Genomic DNA, 19353 nt, shown 5'->3' with positions numbered 1-19353 from the left:
ACTGTAGAGGTAGTTGTGCAAGTGGTGGGGACTGTAGATGTACTCATGGAGATGATGGGAACTGGAGAAGTAGTCGTGGAAGTAGTGGAAACAGCTGACGTAGTTATGGAAGAGGTAGGGACTGCAGAAGTAGTTGTCGAGATGGTCGAAATGGGGGAAGTAGTAGAAGAAGTGGTGGGGACTGCAGACGTAGTTGTGGAAGTGATGGGGACTCTAGAGGTAGTTGTGCAAGTGGTGGGGACTGTAGATGTACTCGTGGAGATGATGGGAACTGGAGAAGTAGTCGTGGAAGTGGTGGGAACAGCAGACGTAGTCGTTGAAGTGGTAGGGACTGCAGACGTAGTTGTGGAGATGATGGAAACTGGAGAAGTAGTTGTGGAAGTGCTGGGGACTGCAGAAGTAGTTGTTGAGATGATGGGAACTGGAGCAGTACTCGTGGAAGTGGTGGGAACAGCAGACATAGTCGTGGATGTGGTAGGGACTGCAGTTTTAGTCGTGGAAGTGGTGGGGACAGCAGACGTAGTTGTGAAAGTGGTGGGGACTGTTGAAGTAGTTGTGGAAGTGGTGGGTTCTGTAGATGTACTCGTGGAAGTGGTGGGGAGTGCAGAAGTAGTTGTGGAAGTGGTGAGAACAGCAGACGTAGTCGCTGAAGTGGTAGGGACTGCAGAAGTAGTCGTGGAAGTGGATGGGACTTCAGAAGGAGTCGTAGAGATGATGGGACCTGCAGAAGTAGTCGTGGAAGTGGTGGGGACTGCAGAAGTAGTCGTTGAGATGATGGGAACTGGAGAAGTAGTCATGGAAGTGGTGGGGACAGCAGACGTAGTTTTGGAGATGATGGGAACTGGAGAAGTAGTCGAGGAAATGGTCGGGACAGCAGACGTAGTTGTGGAGATGATGGGAATTGTAGAAGTAGTCTTGGAAGTGCTAGGGACTGCAGAAGTAGTCGTTGAGATGATGCTAACTGGAGCAATAGTCGTGGAGGTGGTGGGAACAGCAGACGTAGTCGTGGAATTTGTAGGTACTGCAGAAGTAGTTGTCGAGATGATCAGAATGGGGGAAGTAGTCGTGGAAGTGTTGGGGACCGCAGACGTAGTTGTGGAAGTGGTGGGGATTGTAGATCTACTCATGGAGATGATGGGAACCGGAGAAGTAGTTTTGGTAATGGTGGGGACAGCAGACGTAGTTGTGGAGATGATGGGAATTGGAGAAGTAGTCATTGAAGTGTTGGGGACTGCAGATTTAGTCGTCGAGGTGGTGGAGACAGCAGACGTAGTTGTGGAAGTGGTGGGGACTGTAGATGTACTCATGGAGATGATGGGAACTGGAGAAGTAGTCGTGGAAGTGGTGGAAACAGCTGACGTAGTCGTGGAAGAGGTAGGGACTGCAGAAGTAGTTGTCGAGATGGTCGAAACGGGGGAAGTAGTCAAGGAAGTGGTGGGGACTGCAGACGTAGTTGTGGAAGTGGTGGGGACTGTAGAGGTAGTTGTGCAAGTGGTGGGGACTGTAGATGTACTCGTGGAGATGATGGGAACTGGAGAAGTAGTCGTGGAAGTGGTGGGAACAGCACACGTAGTCGTTGAAGTGGTAGGGACTGCAGACGTAGTTGTGGAGATGATGGAAACTGGAGAAGTAGTCGTGGAAGTGCTGGGGACTGCAGAAGTAGTTGTTGAGATGATGGGAACTGGAGCAGTACTCGTGGAAGTGGTGGGAACAGCAGACATAGTCGTGGAAGTGGTAGGGACTGCAGATTTTGTCGTGGAAGTGGTGGGGACAGCAGACGTAGTTGTGAAAGTGGTGGGGACTGTTGAAGTAGTTGTGGAAGTGGTGGGTTCAGTCGATGTACTCGTGGAAGTGGTGGGGACTGCAGAAGTAGTTGTGGAAGTGGTGGGAACAGCAGACGTAGTCGCTGAAGTGGTAGGGACTGCAGAAGTAGTTGTGGAAGTGGACGGGACTTCAGAAGGAGTCGTAGAGATGATGGGAACTGCAGAAGTAGTCGTGGAAGTGGTGGGGACTGTAGAAGTAGTCGCTGAGATGATGGGAACTGGAGAAGTAGTCGTGGAAGTGGTGGGAACAGCAGACGTAGTCGTGGAAGTGGTAGGGACTGCAGATTTAGTCGTGGAAGTGGTGGGGACAGCAGACGTAGTTGTGAAACTGGTGGGGACTGTTGAAGTACTTGTGGAAGTGGTGGGTTCTGTAGATGTACTCGTGGAAGTGTTGGGGACCGCAGACGTAGTTGTCGATGTGGTGGGGACAGCAGACGTAGTTGTGGAGATGATCGGAACTGGAGAAGTAGTCGGGGAAGTGGTGGGGACAGCAGACGTAGTTGTGGAGATGATGGGAATTGGAGAAGTAGTCTTGGAAGTGCTAGGGACTGCAGAAGTAGTCGTTGAGATGATGGTAACTGGAGCAATAGTCGTGGAGGTGGTGGGAACAGCAGACGTAGCCGTGGAAGTTGTAGGAACTGCAGAAGTAGTTGTCGAGATGATCAGAACGGGGGAAGTAGTCGTGGAAGTGGTGGGGACTGCAGAAGTAGTTGTGGAAGTGGTGGGAACAGCAGACGTAGTCGCTGAAGTGGTAGGGACTGCAGAAGTAGTTGTGGAAGTGGACGGGACTTCAGAAGGAGTCGTAGAGATGATGGGAACTGCAGAAGTAGTCGTGGAAGTGGTGGGGACTCCAGAAGTAGTCGCTGAGATGATGGGAACTGGAGAAGTAGTTGTGGAAGTGGTGGGAACAGCAGACGTAGTCGTGGAAGTGGTAGGGACTGCAGATTTAGTCGTGGAAGTGGTGGGGACAGCAGACGTAGTTATGAAAGTGGTGGGGACTGTTGAAGTAGTTGTGGAAGTGGTGGGTTCTGTAGATGTACTCGTGGAAGTGTTGGGGACCGCAGACGTAGTTGTCGATGTGCTGCGGACAGCAGACGTAGTTGTGGAGATGATGGGAACTGGAGAAGTAGTCGTGGAAGTGGTGGGGACTGCAGAAGTAGTCGCTGAGATGATGGGAACTGGAGAAGTAGTCGCGGAAGCGGTGGAAACAGCAGACGTAGTCGTGGAAGTGGTAGGGACTGCAGATTTAGTCGTGGAAGTGGTGGGGACAGCAGACGTAGTTATGAAAGTGGTGGGGACTGTTGAAGTAGTTGTGGAAGTGGTGGGTTCTGTAGATGTACTCGTGGAAGTGTTGGGGACCGCAGACGTAGTTGTCGATGTGGTGGTGACAGCTGACGTAGTTGTGGAGATGATGGGAACTGGAGAAGTAGTCGTGGAAGTGGTGGGGACAGCAGACGTACTTGTGGAGATGATGGGAACTGGAGAAGTAGTCGAGGAAATGGTGGGGACAGCAAACGTAGTTGTGGAGATGATGGAAACTGGAGAAGTAGTCGTGGAAGTGCTGGGGACTGCAGAAGTAGTTGTTGAGATGATGGGAACTGGAGCAGTACTCGTGGAAGTGGTGGGAACAGCAGTTATAGTCGTGGAAGTGGTAGGGACTGCAGATTTAGTCGTGGAAGTGGTGGGGACAGCAGACGTAGTTGTGAAAGTGGTGGGGACTGTTGAAGTAGTTGTGGAAGTGGTGGGTTCTGTAGATGTACTCGTGGAAGTGGTGGGGACTGCAGAAGTAGTTGTGGAAGTGGTGGGAATAGCAGACGTAGTCTCTGAAGTGGTAGGGACTGCAGAAGTAGTCGTGTAAGTGGACGGGACTTCAGAAGGAGTCGTAGAGATGATGGGAACTGCAGAAGTAGTCGTGGAAGTGGTGGGGACTGCAGAAGTAGTCGTTGAGATGATGGAAACTAGAGAAGTAGTCGTGGAAGTGGTGGGGACAGCAGACGTAGTTGTGGAGATGATGGGAACTGGAGAAGTAGTCGAGGAAATGGTGGGGACAGCAGACGTAGTTGTGGAGATGATGGGAATTGGAGAAGTAGTCTTGGAAGTGCTAGGGACTGCAGAAGTAGTCGTTGAGATGATGCTAACTGGAGCAATAGTCGTGGAGGTGGTGGGAACAGCAGACGTAGTCGTGGAAGTTGTAGGGACTGCAGAAGTAGTTGTCGAGATGATCAGAATGGGGGAAGTAGTCGTGGAAGTGTTGGGGACCGCAGACGTAGTTGTGGAAGTGGTAGGGACTGTAGATGTACTCATGGAGATGATGGGAACCGGAGAAGTAGTTGTGGAAGTGGTGGGGACAGCAGACGTAGTTGTGGAGATGATGGGAATTGGAGAAGTAGTCATTGAAGTGTTGGGGACTGCAGATTTAGTCGTCGAGGTGGTGGAGACAGCAGACGTAGTTGTGGAAGTGGTGGGGACTGTAGATGTACTCATGGAGATGATGGGATCCGGAGAAGTAGTTGTGGAAGTGGTGGGGACAGCAGACGTAGTTGTGGAGATGATGGGAATTGGAGAAGTAGTCATTGAAGTGTTGGGGACTGCAGATTTAGTCGTCGAGGTGGTGGAGTCAGCAGACGTAGTTGTGGAAGTGGTGGGGACTGTAGATGTACTCATAGAGATGATGGGAACTGGAGAAGTAGTCGTGGAAGTGGTGGAAACAGCTGACGTAGTCATGGAAGAGGTAGGGACTGCAGAAGTAGTTGTGGAAGTGGTGGGGACTGTAGAGGTAGTTGTGCAAGTGGTGGGGACTGTAGATGTACTCGTGGAGATGATGGAAACTGGAGAAGTAGTCGTGGAAGTGCTGGGGACTGCAGAAGTAGTTGTTGAGATGATGGGAACTGGAGCAGTACTCGTGGAAGTGGTGGGAACAGCAGACATAGTCGTGGAAGTGGTAGGGACTGCAGATTTAGTCGTGGAAGTGGTGGGGATAGCAGACGCAGTTGTGAATGTGGTGGGGACTGTTGAAGTAGTGGAAGTGGTGGGTTCTGTAGATGTACTCGTGGAAGTGGTGGGGACTGCAGAAGTAGTTGTGGAAGTGGTGGGAACAGCAGACGTAGTCGCTGAAGTGGTAGGGACTGCAGAAGTAGTTGTGGAAGTGGACGGGACTTCAGAAAGAGTCGTAGAGATGATGGGAACTGCAGAAGTAGTCGTGGAAGTGGTGGGGACTGCAGAAGTAGTCGCTGAGATGATGGGAACTGGAGAAGTAGTCGTGGAAGTGGTGGGGACAGCAGACGTAGTTGTGGAGATGATGGGAATTGGAGAAGTAGTCATTGAAGTGTTGGGGACTGCAGATTTAGTCGTCGAGGTGGTGGAGTCAGCAGACGTAGTTGTGGAAGTGGTGGGGACTGAAGATGTACTCATGGAGATGATGGGAACTGGAGAAGTAGTCGTGGAAGTGGTGGAAACAGCTGACGTAGTCATGGAAGAGGTAGGGACTGCAGAAGTAGTTGTCGAGATGGTCGAAATGGGGGAAGTAGTTGCGGAAGTGGTGGGGACTGCAGACGTAGTTGTGGAAGTGGTGGGGACTGTAGAGGTAGTTGTGCAAGTGGTGGGGACTGTAGATGTACTCGTGGAGATGATGGAAACTGGAGAAGTAGTCGTGGAAGTGCTGGGGACTGCAGAAGTAGTTGTTGAGATGATGGGAACTGGAGCAGTACTCGTGGAAGTGGTGGGAACAGCAGACATAGTCGTGGAAGTGGTAGGGACTGCAGATTTAGTCGTGGAAGTGGTGGGGACAGCAGACGTAGTTGTGAAAGTGTTGGGGACTGTTGAAGTAGTTGTGGAAGTGGTGGGTTCTGTAGATGTACTCGTGGAAGTGGTGGGGACTGCAGAAGAAGTTGTGGAAGTGGTGGGAACAGCAGACGTAGTCGCTGAAGTGGTAGGGACTGCAGAAGTAGTTGTGGAAGTGGACGGGACTTCAGAAGGAGTCGTAGAGATGATGGGAACTGCAGGAGTAGTCGTGGAAGTGGTGGGGACTGCAGAAGTAGTCGCTGAGATGATGGGAACTGGAGAAGTAGTCGTGGAAGTGGTGGGAACAGCAGACGTAGTCGTGGAAGTGGTAGGGACTGCAGATTTAGTCGTGGAAGTGGTGGGAACAGCAGACGTAGTTGTGAAAGTGGTGGGGACTGTTGAAGTAGTTGTGGAAGTGGTGGGTTCTGTAGATGTACTCGTGGAAGTGTTGGGGACCGCAGACGTAGTTGTCGATGTGGTGGGGACAGCAGACGTAGTTGTGGAGATGATGGGAACTGGAGAAGTAGTCGGGGAAGTGGTGGGGACAGCAGACGTAGTTGTGGAGATGATGGGAATTGGAGAAGTAGTCTTGGAAGTGCTAGGGACTGCAGAAGTAGTCGTTGAGATGATGGTAACTGGAGCAATAGTCGTGGAGGTGGTGGGAACAGCAGACGTAGTCGTGGAAGTTGTAGGGACTGCAGAAGTAGTTGTCGAGATGATCAGAATGGGGGAAGTAGTCGTGGAAGTGTTGGGGACCGCAGACGTAGTTGTGGAGATGATGGGAATTGGAGAAGTAGTCATTGAAGTGTTGGGGACTGCAGATTTAGTCGTCGAGGTGATGGAGACAGCAGACGTAGTTGTGGAAGTGGTGGGGACTGTAGATGTACTCATGGAGATGATGGGAACCGGAGAAGTAGTTGTGGAAATGGTGGGGACAGCAGACGTAGTTGTGGAGATGATGGGAATTGGAGAAGTAGTCATTGAAGTGTTGGGGACTGCAGATTTAGTCGTCGAGGTGGTGGAGACAGCAGACGTAGTTGTGGAAGTGGTGGGGACTGTAGATGTACTCATTGAGATGATGGGAACTGGAGAAGTAGTCGTGGAAGTGGTGGAAACAGCTGACGTAGTCGTGGAAGAGGTAGGGACTGCAGAAGTAGTTGTCGAGATGGTCGAAACGGGGGAAGTAGTCAAGGAAGTGGTGGGGACTGCAGACGTAGTTGTGGAAGTGGTGGGGACTGTAGAGGTAGTTGTGCAAGTGGTGGGGACTGTAGATGTACTCGTGGAGATGATGGGAACTGGAGAAGTAGTCGTGGAAGTGGTGGGAACAGCACACGTAGTCGTTGAAGTAGTAGGGACTGCAGACGTAGTTGTGGAGATGATGGAAACTGGAGAAGTAGTCGTGGAAGTGCTGGGGACTGCAGAAGTAGTTGTTGAGATGATGGGAACTGGAGCAGTACTCGTGGAAGTGGTGGGAACAGCAGACATAGTCGTGGAAGTGGTAGGGACTGCAGATTTAGTCGTGGAAGTGGTGGGGACAGCAGACGTAGTTGTGAAAGTGGTGGGGACTGTTGAAGTAGTTGTGGAAGTGGTGGGTTCTGTCGATGTACTCGTGGAAGTGGTGGGGACTGCAGAAGTAGTTGTGGAAGTGGTGGGAACAGCAGACGTAGTCGCTGAAGTGGTAGGGACTGCAGAAGTAGTTGTGGAAGTGGACGGGACTTCAGAAGGAGTCGTAGAGATGATGGGAACTGCAGAAGTAGTCGTGGAAGTGGTGGGGACTGCAGAAGTAGTCGCTGAGATGATGGGAACTGGAGAAGTAGTCGTGGAAGTGGTGGGAACAGCAGACGTAGTCGTGGAAGTGGTAGGGACTGCAGATTTAGTCGTGGAAGTGGTGGGGACAGCAGACGTAGTTGTGAAACTGGTGGGGACTGTTGAAGTAGTTGTGGAAGTGGTGGGTTCTGTAGATGTACTCGTGGAAGTGTTGGGGACCGCAGACGTAGTTGTCGATGTGGTGGGGACAGTAGACGTAGTTGTGGAGATGATGGGAACTGGAGAAGTAGTCGTGGAAGTGGTGGGGACAGCAGACGTAGTTGTGGAGATGATGGGAATTGGAGAAGTAGTCTTGGAAGTGCTAGGGACTGCAGAAGTAGTCGTTGAGATGATGGTAACTGGAGCAATAGTCGTGGAGGTGGTGGGAACAGCAGACGTAGCCGTGGAAGTTGTAGGAACTGCAGAAGTAGTTGTCGAGATGATCAGAACGGGGGAAGTAGTCGTGGAAGTGGTGGGGACTGCAGAAGTAGTTGTGGAAGTGGTGGGAACAGTAGACGTAGTCGCTGAAGTGGTAGGGACTGCAGAAGTAGTTGTGGAAGTGGCCGGGACTTCAGAAGGAGTCGTAGAGATGATGGGAACTGCAGAAGTAGTCGTGGAAGTGGTGGGGACTGCAGAAGTAGTCGTTGAGATGATGGAAACTAGAGAAGTAGTCATGGAAGTGGTGGGGACAGCAGACGTAGTTGTGGAGATGATGGGAACTGGAGAAGTAGTCGAGGAAATGGTGGGGACAGCAGACGTAGTTGTGGAGATGATGGGAATTGGAGAAGTAGTCTTGGAAGTGCTAGGGACTGCAGAAGTAGTCGTTGAGATGATGCTAACTGGAGCAATAGTCGTGGAGGTGGTGGGAACAGCAGACGTAGTCGTGGAAGTTGTAGGGACTGCAGAAGTAGTTGTCGAGATGATCAGAATGGGGGAAGTAGTCGTGGAAGTGTTGGGGACCGCAGACGTAGTTGTGGAAGTGGTGGGGACTGTAGATGTACTCATGGAGATGATGGGAACCGGAGAAGTAGTTGTGGAAGTGGTGGGGACAGCAGACGTAGTTGTGGAGATGATGGGAATTGGAGAAGTAGTCATTGAAGTGTTGGGGACTGCAGATTTAGTCGTCGAGGTGGTGGAGACAGCAGACGTAGTTGTGGAAGTGGTGGGGACTGTAGATGTACTCATGGAGATGATGGGATCCGGAGAAGTAGTTGTGGAAGTGGTGGGGACAGCAGACGTAGTTGTGGAGATGATGGGAATTGGAGAAGTAATCATTGAAGTGTTGGGGACTGCAGATTTAGTCGTCGAGGTGGTGGAGTCAGCAGACATAGTTGTGGAAGTGGTGGGGACTGTAGATGTACTCATAGAGATGGTGGGAACTGGAGAAGTAGTCGTGGAAGTGGTGGAAACAGCTGACGTAGTCATGGAAGAGGTAGGGACTGCAGAAGTAGTTGTCGAGATGGTCGAAATGGGGGAAGTAGTCGAGGAAGTGGTGGGGACTGCAGACGTAGTTGTGGAAGTGGTGGGGACTGTAGAGGTAGTTGTGCAAGTGGTGGGGACTGTAGATGTACTCGTGGAGATGATGGAAACTGGAGAAGTAGTCGTGGAAGTGCTGGGGACTGCAGAAGTAGTTGTTGAGATGATGGGAACTGGAGCAGTACTCGTGGAAGTGGTGGGAACAGCAGACATAGTCGTGGAAGTGGTAGGGACTGCAGATTTAGTCGTGGAAGTGGTGGGGACAGCAGACGCAGTTGTGAAAGTGGTGGGGACTGTTGAAGTAGTGGAAGTGGTGGGTTCTGTAGATGTACTCGTGGAAGTGGTGGGGACTGCAGAAGTAGTTGTGGAAGTGGTGGGAACAGCAGACGTAGTCGCTGAAGTGGTAGGGACTGCAGAAGTAGTTGTGGAAGTGGACGGGACTTCAGAAGGAGTCGTAGAGATGATGGGAACTGCAGAAGTAGTCGTGGAAGTGGTGGGGACTGCAGAAGTAGTCGCTGAGATGATGGGAACTGGAGAAGTAGTCGTGGAAGTGGTGGGAACAGCAGACGTCGTTGTGGAAGTGGTAGGGACTGCAGATTTAGTCGTGGAAGTGGTGGGGACAGCAGACGTAGTTGTGAAAGTGGTGGGGACTGTTGAAGTAATTGTGGAAGTGGTGGGTTCTGTAGATGTACTCGTGGAAGTGTTGGGGACCACAGACGTAGTTATCGATGTGGTGGGGACAGCAGACGTAGTTGTGGAGATGATGGGAACTGGAGAAGTAGTCGGGGAAGTGGTGGGGACAGCCGACGTAGTTGTGGAGATGATGGGAATTGGAGAAGTAGTCATTGAAGTGTTGGGGACTGCAGATTTAGTCGTCGAGGTGGTGGAGTCAGCAGACGTAGTTGTGGAAGTGGTGGGGACTGAAGATGTACTCATGGAGATGATGGGAACTGGAGAAGTAGTCGTGGAAGTGGTGGAAACAGCTGACGTAGTCATGGAAGAGGTAGGGACTGCAGAAGTAGTTGTCGAGATGGTCGAAATGGGGGAAGTAGTTGCGGAAGTGGTGGGGACTGCAGACGTAGTTGTGGAAGTGGTGGGGACTGTAGAGGTAGTTGTGCAAGTGGTAGGGACTGTAGATGTACTCGTGGAGATGATGGGAACTGCAGAAGTAGTCGTGGAAGTGGTGGGGACTGCAGAAGTAGTCGCTGAGATGATGGGAACTGGAGAAGTAGTCGTGGAAGTGGTGGGAACAGCAGACGTAGTCGTGGAAGTGGTAGGGACTGCAGATTTAGTCGTGGAAGTGGTGGGGACAGCAGACGTAGTTGTGAAAGTGGTGGGGACTGTTGAAGTAGTTGTGGAAGTGGTGGGTTCTGTAGATGTACTCGTGAAAGTGGTGGGGACTGCAAAAGTAGTCGTGGAAGTGGTGGGAACAGCGGACATATTCGTTGAAGTGGTGGGGACTGTAGAGGTAGTCGTGGAAGTCATGGGGACTGTAGATGTACTCGTGGCGATGATGGGAACTGGAGAAGTAGACGTGGAAGTGGTGGGGACAGCAGATGTAGTTGTGGAGATGATGGGACCTGGAGAAGTAGTCATGGAAGTGGTGGGGACAGCAGACCTAGTTGTGAAAGTGGTGGGGACTGTTGAAGTAGTCGTGGAAGTGGTGGGGATTGTAGATGTACTCCTGGAAGTGGTGGGGACTGCAGAAGTAGTCATCGAAGTGGTGGAAACAGCAGACGTAGTTGTAGAAGTGGTAGGGACTGCAGAAGTAGTCGTGGAAGTGGACGGGACTGCAGACGGAGTCGTAGAGATGATGGGAACTGCAGAAGTAGTCGTGGAATTGGTGGGGACTGCAGAAGTAGTCGTTGAGATGATGGGAACTGGAGAAGTAGTCGTGGAAGTGGTGGGGATTGTAGATGTACTCGTGTAAGTGGTGGGGACTGCAGAAGTAGTCGTGGAAGTCGATGGGACTGCAGATTTAGTCGTGGAAGTGGTGGGGACAGCAGACGTAGTTGTGAAAGTGGTGGGGACTGTTGAAGTAGTTGTGGAAGTGGTGGGTTCTGTAGATGTACTCGTGAAAGTGGTGGGGACTGCAAAAGTAGTCGTGGAAGTGGTGGGGACAGCAGACCTAGTTGTGAAAGTGGTGGGGACTGATGAAGTAGTCGTAGAAGAGGTGGTGATTGTAGATGTACTCCTGGAAGTGGTGGGGACTGCAGAAGTAGTCGTGGAAGTGGTGGAAATAGCAGACGTAGTTGTAGAAGTGGTAGGGACTGCAGAAGTAGTCATGGAAGTGGACGGGACTGCAGACGGAGTCGTAGACATGATGGGAACTGCAGAAGTAGCCGTGGAAGTGGTGGGGACTGCAGAAGTAGTCGTGGAAGTGGTGGGGACTGCAGACGTAGTTGTGGAGATGATGGAAACTGGAGAAGTAGTCGTGGAATTGCTGGGGACTGTAGAGGTAGTCGTTGAGATGATGGGAACTGGAGCAATAGTCGTGGAGGAGGTGGGAACAGCGGACGTAGTCGTGGAAGTTATAGGGCCTGTAGAAGTAGTTGTCGAGATGATCGGAACGGGGGAAGTAGTCGTGAAAGTGGTGGGGACAGCAGATGTAGTTGTGGAGATGATGGGACCTGGAGAAGTAGTCACGGAAGTGGTGGGGACAGCAGACCTAGTTGTGAAAGTGGTGGGGACTGTTGAAGTAGTCGAGGAAGTGGTGGGGACTGTAGATGTACTCGTGGAAGTGGTGGGGACTGCAGAAGTAGTCGTGGAAGTGGTGGAAACAGCAGATGTAGTCGTGGAAATGGTAGGGACTGCAGAAGTAGTTGTGGAGATGAACGGAATGGGAGAACTGGTCGTGGAAGTAGTGGGGACTGCAGAAGTAGTCGTGGAAGTGGAGGAGACTGCAGAATTAGTTGTAGAGAAGATGGGAACTGTTGAAGTAGTCGCGGAAGTGGTGGGGACTGCAGAAGTAGTCGTTGAGATGATGGGAACTGTTGCAGTAGTTGTGGAAGTGGTGGGAACAGCAGACGTAGTCCTGGAAGTGGTAGGGACTGTAGAAATAGTTGTCGAGATGGTCGGAACGGGGGAAGTAGTCGTAGAAGTGGTGGGGACCGCATACGTAGTTGTGGAAGTTCTGAGGACTATAGAGGTAGTTGTACAAGAGGTGGGGACTGTAGATGTACTCGTGGAGATGATGGGAACTGGAGAAGTAGTCATGGAAGTGGTGGGGACTGCAGACGTAGTTGTGGAGATAATGAAAACTGGAGAAGTATTCGTGGAAGTGCTGGGGACTGCAGAAGTAGTCACTGAGATGATGGGAACTGGAGAAGTAGTCGTGGAATTGCTGGGGACTGTAGAAGTAGTCGATGAGATGATGGGAACTGCAGAAGTAGTCGTGGAAGTGGACGGGACTGCAGACCGAGTCGTAGAGATGATGGGAACTGCAGAAGTAGTCGTGGAAGTGGTGGGGACTGCAGAAGTAGTCGTTGAGATGATGGGAACTGGAGAAGTAGTCGTGGAAGTGGTGGGGACTGCAGACGTAGTTGTGGAGATGATGGAAACTGGAGAAGTAGTCGTGGAATTGCTGGGGACTGTAGAAGTAGTCGATGAGATGATGGGAACTGGAGCAATAGTCGTGGAGGCGGTGGGAACAGCGGACGTAGTCGTGGAAGTTATAGGGACTGTAGAAGTAGTTGTCGAGATGATCGGAATGGGGGAAGTAGTCGTGGAAGTGTTGGGGACCGCAGACGTAGTTGTGGAAGTGGTGGGGATTGTAGATATACTCATGGAGATGATGGGAACCGGAGAAGTAGTTGTGGAAGTGGTGGGGACTGTAGATGTACTCATGGAGATGATGGGAACTGGAGAAGTAGTCGAGGAAGTGGTGGGGTTTGCAGATTTAGTCGTCGAGGTGGTGGGGACAGTAGACGTAGCTGTGGAAGTGGTGGGGACTGTAGATGTACTCGTGGCGATGATGGGAACTGGAGAAGTAGTCGTGGAAATAGTGGGGACTGTAGAAGTAGTCGTGGAAGTGGTGGGGACAGCAGACGTAGTTGTGGAGATGATGGAAATTGGAGAAGTAGTCATTGAAGTGGTGGGGACTGCAGATTTAGTCGTCGAGGTAGTGGGGACAGTAGACGTATTTGTGAAAGTGGTGGGGACTGTTGAAGTAGTCGTGGAAGTGGTGGGGACTGTAGATGTACTCGTGGAAGTGGTGGAAACAGCAGACGTAGTCGTAGAAGTGGTAGGGCCTGCAGAAGTAGTTGTAGAGATGATCAGAATGGGAGAAGTATTCGTGGAAGTAGAGGGGACTGTAGAAGTAGTCGTGAAAGTAGAGGGGACTGCAGAAGTAGTCGTAGAGATGATGGGAATTGCAGAAGTGGTCGTGGAAGTGGTGAGGACTGCAGAAGTAGTTGTGGAGATGATAGGAGCTGGTGAAGTAGTCGTGGAAGTGCTGGGGACTGCAGAAGTAGTCGTTGAGATGATTGGAACTGGAGCAGTAGTTGTGGAAGTGGTGGGAACAGCAGACGTAGTCGTGGAAGTGGTAGCGATTGCAGAAGTTCTTGTCGAGATGATCGGAACGGGGGAAGTAGTCTTGGAAGGGGTGGGGACCGCAGACGTAGTTGTGGAAGTGGTGGGGACTGTAGAGGTAGTTGTGGAAGTGGTGCGGACTGTAGATGTACTGGTGGAGATGATGGGAACTGGAGAAGTAGCTGTGGAAGTGGTGGGAACTGTAGACATAGTTGTGGAGATGATGGAAACTGGAGAAGTAGTCGTGGAAGTTCTGGGGACTGCAGAAGTAGTCGTTGAGATGATGGGAACTGGAGCAGTACTCGTGGAAGTGGTGGGAACAGCAGACGTAGTCGTGGAAGTGGTAGGGACTGCAGAAGTACTTGTGGAGATGATGGGACCTGGAGAAGTAGTCATGGAAGTAGTGGGGACTGCAGAAGTAGTCGTAGAGATTATGGGAACTGCCAAAGTAGTCGTGGAAATGATGGGGACTGCAGAAATAGTCATTGAGATGATGGGAACTGGAGAAGTAGTCGTGGAAGTGGTGGGGACTGTAGATGTACTCGTGGAGATGATGGGAACTGGAGAAGTAGTCGTGGAAGTAGTGGGGACAGCAGACGTAGTTGTGGAGATGATGGGAACTGATGAAGTAGTCATGGAAGTGGTGGGGACTGCAGATTTAGTCGTGGAAGTGGTGGGGACAGCAGACGTATTTGTCAAAGTGGTGGGGACTGTTGAAGTAGTCGTGGAAGTGGTGGGAACTATAGATGTACTCGTGGAAGTCGTGGGGACTGCAGACGTAGTCGTGGAAATGGTGAAAACAGCAGACGTAGTCCTGGAAGTGGTACCGCCTGCAGAAGTAGTTGTGGACATGATCGGAACTTCAGAAGTAGTCGTGGAAGTAGTGGGGACTGCAGAAGTAGTCATGGAAGTGGTGCGGACCACAGAATTCGTGGAACTGTTGGGGACTGCAGAAGTAGTCGTACAAGTGTTGGAGACTGTAGATGTACTCTTGGAAGTGGTAGGGACTGTAGAAGCAGATGTGGAGATGATTGGAACGGGAGAAGTAGTTGTGGAAGTAGTGGGGACTGTAGATATAGTCGTGGCTGTGGAGGAGAATGTAGACTTTGTCGTAGAAGTGGTGGAGACTGGAGACGTAGTCGTGGAAGTGGTGGGGAGTGCAGAAGTAGTCGTGGAGATGATGGAAACTGGAGAAGTAACCATGGAAGTGGTGGGGACTGTAGATGTAGTCCTAGATGTGATGGGAACGGCAGACGTAGTCGTGGAAGTGGCGGGGGTTACAGAAGTAGTAGTTGAGATGTTGGGAACTGGAGAAGTAGTCGTGGAAGTGGTGGGGACTTCAGACGTCGTCGTAGAAATGGTGGGTTCTGCAGAGGTAGTCATAGTAGTGGTGGGGACTGCAGAAGTAGTCGTGGAAGTAGTGAGGACTGCAGACGTAGTCGTGAAGATGATGGGACCTGGCGACGTAGTCATGGAAGTTGTGGGGACGACAGAAGTAATCGTGGAAGTGGTGGGGACTACAGATTTAGTCGTGTAAGTGGTGGGGACAGCAGACGTAGTTGTGGAAGTGGTGGGGCCTGCAGAAGTAGTCGTGGAAGTGGTGGGGACTGCAAAAGTAGTCATGGAGATGATGGGAACTGGAGAAGTAATCATGGAAGTGGTAGGGACTGCAAATTTAGTCGTGGAAGTGGTGGGGACAGCAGATGTAATTGTGAAAGTGGTGGGGACTGTTGAAGTAGTTGTGGAAGTGGTGGGTTCTGTAGATGTACTTGTGGAAGTGTTGGGGACTGCAGATGTCGTCCTAGAAGTGGTTGGGACTGCAGATGTCGTCGTTGAGATAATGGAAACTGGAGAAGTAGCGGTTGAAGTGGTGGGGACTGCAGAAGTAGTCGCGGAAGTGGTGAGGATTGCTGAAGTAATCGTGGAAGTGGTGCGGACTGCAGACGTAGTCGTGGAAGTCGTGGGGACTGTAGATGTACTCATGGAAGTGGTGGGAACTGCAGAAGTAGTCGTGGAAGTGGTAGGGAATGCAGAAGTAGTTGTGGAGATGATGGGAACTGGAGAAGTAGTCGTGGAAGTGGTGGGGACTGCAGACGTAGTTGTGGAGATGATGGAAACTGGAGAAGTAGTCGTGGAAGTGGTAGGGACTGCAGACATCGTAGTAGAAGTGGTGGGGACTGCAGACGTATTCGTGGAAGTGGTGGGGACTGGAGAAATACTCATGGAAGTGATGGGGACTGCAGATTTAGTCGTAGAAGTGGTGGGGACAGCAGACGTAGTTGTGGAAGTGGTGGGGATTGCAGAAGTAGTCGTGGAAGTGGTGAGGATTGTATATGTACTTGTGGATCTAGTGGGGACTGCAGAAGTAGTCAAGGAGATGACGGGAACTGGAGAAGTAGTCGTGGAAGTGGTAGGGACTGCAGACATCGTCGTAGAAGTGGTGGTGACAGCAGAAGTAGTCGTGGAAGTGGTGGGGACGGCAAAAGTAGTCGTGGAGATGATGGGAACTGGAGAAGTAGTCATGGAAGTGGTAGGGACTGCAAATTTAGTCGTGGAAGTGGTGGGGACAGCAGACGTAGTTGTGGAAGTGGTGGGGACTGTTGAAGTAGTTGTGGAAGTCGTGGGTTCTGTAGATGTACTCGTGGAAGTGTTGGGGACTGCAGATGTCGTCGTAGAAGTGGTGGTAACTGCAGATGTCGTCGTTGAGATGATGGAAACTGGAGGAGTAGCGGTTGAAGTGGTGGGGACTGCAGAAGTAGTCGCGGAAGTGGTGAGGATTGCTGAAGTAATCGTGGAAGTTGTGGGGACTGCAAACGTAGTCATGGAAGTGGTGCGGACTGCAGATGTAGTTGTGGAGATTATGGGAACTGGAGAAGTAGACGTGGAAGTGGTGGGGTCTGGAGACGTCATCAGGGAGGTCGTGCGGAATGTAGAACTAGTCGGAGAGAGGATGGGCATTGGAGTATTAGTCATGGATGTGCTGGGGACAGCAGACGTAGTCATGGATATGATGGGAACTGGCGAAGTAGTCGTGGAAGTGGTGGAGATAGCAGACGTAATTGCGGAAGTGGTAGGGACTGAAGAATTGGTCGAGGATATGGTGGGGAATGTAGATGTACTCGTGGAAGTGGTGGAGAATGTAGACATTATCGTGGAAGTGGTGGGACCTACAGACGTAGTCGTGGAAGTGGTGGGGAGTGCAGAAGTAATCGTGGAGATGATGGAAACTGGAGAAGTAGCCGTGGAAGTGGTGGGGACTGCAGACGTAGTTCTGGATGTGATGGCAACTGCAGACGTAGTCGTGAAAGTGGTAGGGATTGCAAAAGTAATCGTGGAAGTTGTGGGGACTGCAGATGTAGTCATGGAAGTGGTGCGGACTGCAGATGTAGTTGTGGAGATGATGGGAACTGGAGAAGAAGACGTGGAAGTGGTGGGGACTGGAGACGTAGTCGGGGAGGTCGTGCGGACTCTAGAAGTAGTCGTAGAGATGATGGGAACTGGCAAAGTAGTCGTGGAAGTTGTGGGGAATGCAAACGTAGTCATGGAAGTGGTGCGGACTGCAGATGTAGTTGTGGAGATGATGGGAACTGGAGAAGTAGACGTGGAAGTGGTGGGGACTGCAGAAGTAGTCGTTGAGATGATGGGAACTGGAGAAGTAGTCGTGGAAGTGGTGGGGACTGCAGACGTAGTTGTGGAGATGATGGAAACTGGAGAAGTAGTCGTGGAAGTGGTAGGGACTGCAGACATCGTAGTAGAAGTGGTGGGGACTGCTGACGTATTCGTGGAAGTGGTGGGGACTGGAGAAATACTCATGGAAGTGATGGGGACTGCAGATTTAGTCGTACAAGTGGTGGGGACAGCAGACGTAGTTGTGGAAGTGGTGGGGATTGCAGAAGTAGTCGTGGAAGTGGTGAGGATTGTATATGTACTCGTGGATCTAGTGGGGACTGCAGAAGTAGTCAAGGAGATAACGGGAACTGGAGAAGTAGTCGTGGAAGTGGTGGGGACTGCAGAAGTAGTCAGGGAGATTATGGGAACTGGAGAAGTAGTTCTGGAAGTGGTGGGGACTGCAGAAGTAGTCAGGGAGATTATGGGAACTGGAGAAGTAGTTCTGGAAGTGGTGGGGACTGCAGATGTCTTCGTAGATGTGGTGGGGATTGCAGAAGTAGTCATAGAGATGATGGAAAATGCAGAAGTAGTTTTGTAAGTGGTGGGGACTGCAGAAGTAGTCGTGGAAGTGGTGGGGACTGTAGATGTATTCGTGGAAGTGGTGGGGACTGCAGATGTAGTCCTGGAAGTTGTGGAGAATGTAGACATTGTCGTAGAAGTGGTGGGGCGTGTAGAATTAGTCGTGGAGAAGATGGAAACGGGAGAAGTAGCCGTTGAAATGGTGGGGACAGCAGACGTACTCGTGGAGATGATGGGGACTGGAGAAGTAATCATGGAAGTGTTGGGGAATGCAGATTTAGTCGTAGAAGTGGTGGGGACAGCAGACGTAGTTGTGCAAGTGGTGGGGATTGCAGAAGTAGTCGTGGAAGTGGTGGGGATTGTAGATGTACTCGTGGAAGTACTGGGGACTGCAGAAGCAGTCTTTGAGATTATGGGAAATGGAGAAGTAGTTGTGGAAGTCGTGGGGACTGCAGATGTTGTAGATGTGGTGGGGACTGCAGAAGTGGTCGTGGAAGTGGTGGGGACAGCAGACGTAGTCGTCGAAGTGGTGGGGATTGCAGACGTAGTCGTAGAAGTGGTGGGGACTGTAGATGTACTTGTGGAAATGGTGGGGACTGCAGACATAGTCGTGAAAGTGGTGGGGATTACAGACGTACTCATGGAAGTTGTGGAGACTGCAGACGTAGTCGCAGAAGTGGTGGGGACTGCAGAAATAGTCGTGGAAATGATGGAAACTGGAGAAGTTGCCGTGGAAGTGGTGGGGACTGCAGACGTAGTTGTGGAAGTGGTGGGGACTGCTGACGTAGTTGTGGAAGTGGTGGGGACTGTAGATGTACTCGTGGAACTGATGGGGACTGCAGACATAGTCCTGGAAGTGGTGGAGAATGCATACATAGTCGTGGAAGTGGAGGGGACTGCAGAAATAGTCGTGGAAATGATGGAAACTGGAGAAGTTGCCATGGAAGTGGTGGGGACTGCAGATGTAGTCGTGGAAGTGGTGGGGATTGTAGATGTACTCGTGGAAGTGTTGGGGACTGCAGACGTAGTCGTGGAAGTGGTGGGGACTCTAGATGTACTCGTGGAAGTGGTGGGGACTGTAGATGTACTCGTGGAAGTGGTGGGGACTGCAGACGTAGTCGTGGAAGTGGTGGGGATTGCAGAAGTAATCGTGGAAGTGGTGGGGACTGCAGACGTTATCGAGGTTGTGGTGGGGACATCAGTCGGAACCTTGGAGGTGGTGGGTACTGCAGACGTAGTCGTGGAAGTGGTGGGGACTGTGGATGTACTCGTGGAAGTGGTGGGGACTGCAGACGTTATCGGGGTTGTGGTGGGGACATCACTCGTTACCGTGGAGGTGGTGGGTACTGCAGATGTAGTCATAGAGTTGGTGGGGACTTCAGTCATTGTCCTGGAAGTGGTGGGGACTTCAGACGTAGTCGTGGAAGTGGTGAGGACTGTAGAGGTATTCATGGAAGTGGTGGGGACGGCAGACGTAGTCGTGGAAGTGGTGGGGACTGTAGATGTACTTGTGGAAGTGGTGGGGACTGCAGACGTTATCGGGGTTGTGGTGGGGACATCACTCGGAACCGTGGTGCTGGTGAGTACTGCGAATGTAATCACAGAGTTGGTGGGGACTTCAGTCATTGTCGTGGAGGTGCTGGCGACTGCAGACGTCGTTGTGGAAGTGGTGGGTACTGTAGATGTATTCCCGGAAGTGGTGGGGACTGCAGACGTCGTCGTGGAAGTGGTGAGGACTGTAGAGGTATTC

General features: G+C 51.4%; 3 protein-coding genes across 3 annotated transcripts; all 3 read right to left on the bottom strand.

The window, feature by feature from the left end:
- Positions 1-924: 924 nt before the first annotated feature.
- Positions 925-4301, bottom strand: LOC129340028 (mucin-2-like). The gene is made up of 3 exons (XM_054994572.1): positions 3549-4301; positions 1383-3239; positions 925-957 (listed from the first exon to the last, which is right to left on the bottom strand). Exons 1-3 carry the CDS (start codon positions 4215-4217, stop codon positions 925-927), a joined length of 2559 nt encoding a protein of 852 aa, XP_054850547.1. The 5' UTR covers positions 4218-4301.
- A 495-nt stretch (positions 4302-4796) lies between these two features.
- LOC129340027 (uncharacterized) lies at positions 4797-5675 on the bottom strand (the record flags this gene model as incomplete). The annotated part of the gene is made up of 3 exons (XM_054994571.1): positions 4797-4989; positions 5167-5439; positions 5557-5675. Coding segments are annotated over 3 exons (585 nt in total), but the record flags the coding sequence as incomplete, so codon positions are not given.
- Positions 5676-5720: 45 nt separating this feature from the next.
- On the bottom strand, positions 5721-7907 carry LOC129340026 (mucin-2-like; the record flags this gene model as incomplete). Its single annotated transcript, XM_054994570.1, has 2 exons — positions 5721-6909; positions 6958-7907. Coding segments are annotated over 2 exons (2139 nt in total), but the record flags the coding sequence as incomplete, so codon positions are not given.
- Positions 7908-19353: the final 11446 nt, after the last annotated feature.

The sequence above is a fragment of the Eublepharis macularius genome, chromosome 12 (genome assembly GCF_028583425.1).
Source record: "Eublepharis macularius isolate TG4126 chromosome 12, MPM_Emac_v1.0, whole genome shotgun sequence".
NCBI classification, from domain to species: domain Eukaryota; kingdom Metazoa; phylum Chordata; class Lepidosauria; order Squamata; family Eublepharidae; genus Eublepharis; species Eublepharis macularius.
This window is presented reverse-complemented; position numbering and strand designations above follow the sequence as displayed.

Coding starts and splice junctions, on each gene's coding strand:
- LOC129340028 (XM_054994572.1), bottom strand. CDS start 4,217: ATGACTACTTCTCCAATTCCCATCATCTCCACAACTACGTCTGCTGTC. Junction 3,240..3,548: donor CCACCACTTCCACAACTACT/TCAACAGTCCCC, acceptor ACTTCTCCAGTT/CCCATCATCTCCACAACTAC. Junction 958..1,382: donor TCTCGACAACTACTTCTGCA/GTCCCTACCTCT, acceptor TGCTCCAGTTAG/CATCATCTCAACGACTACTT.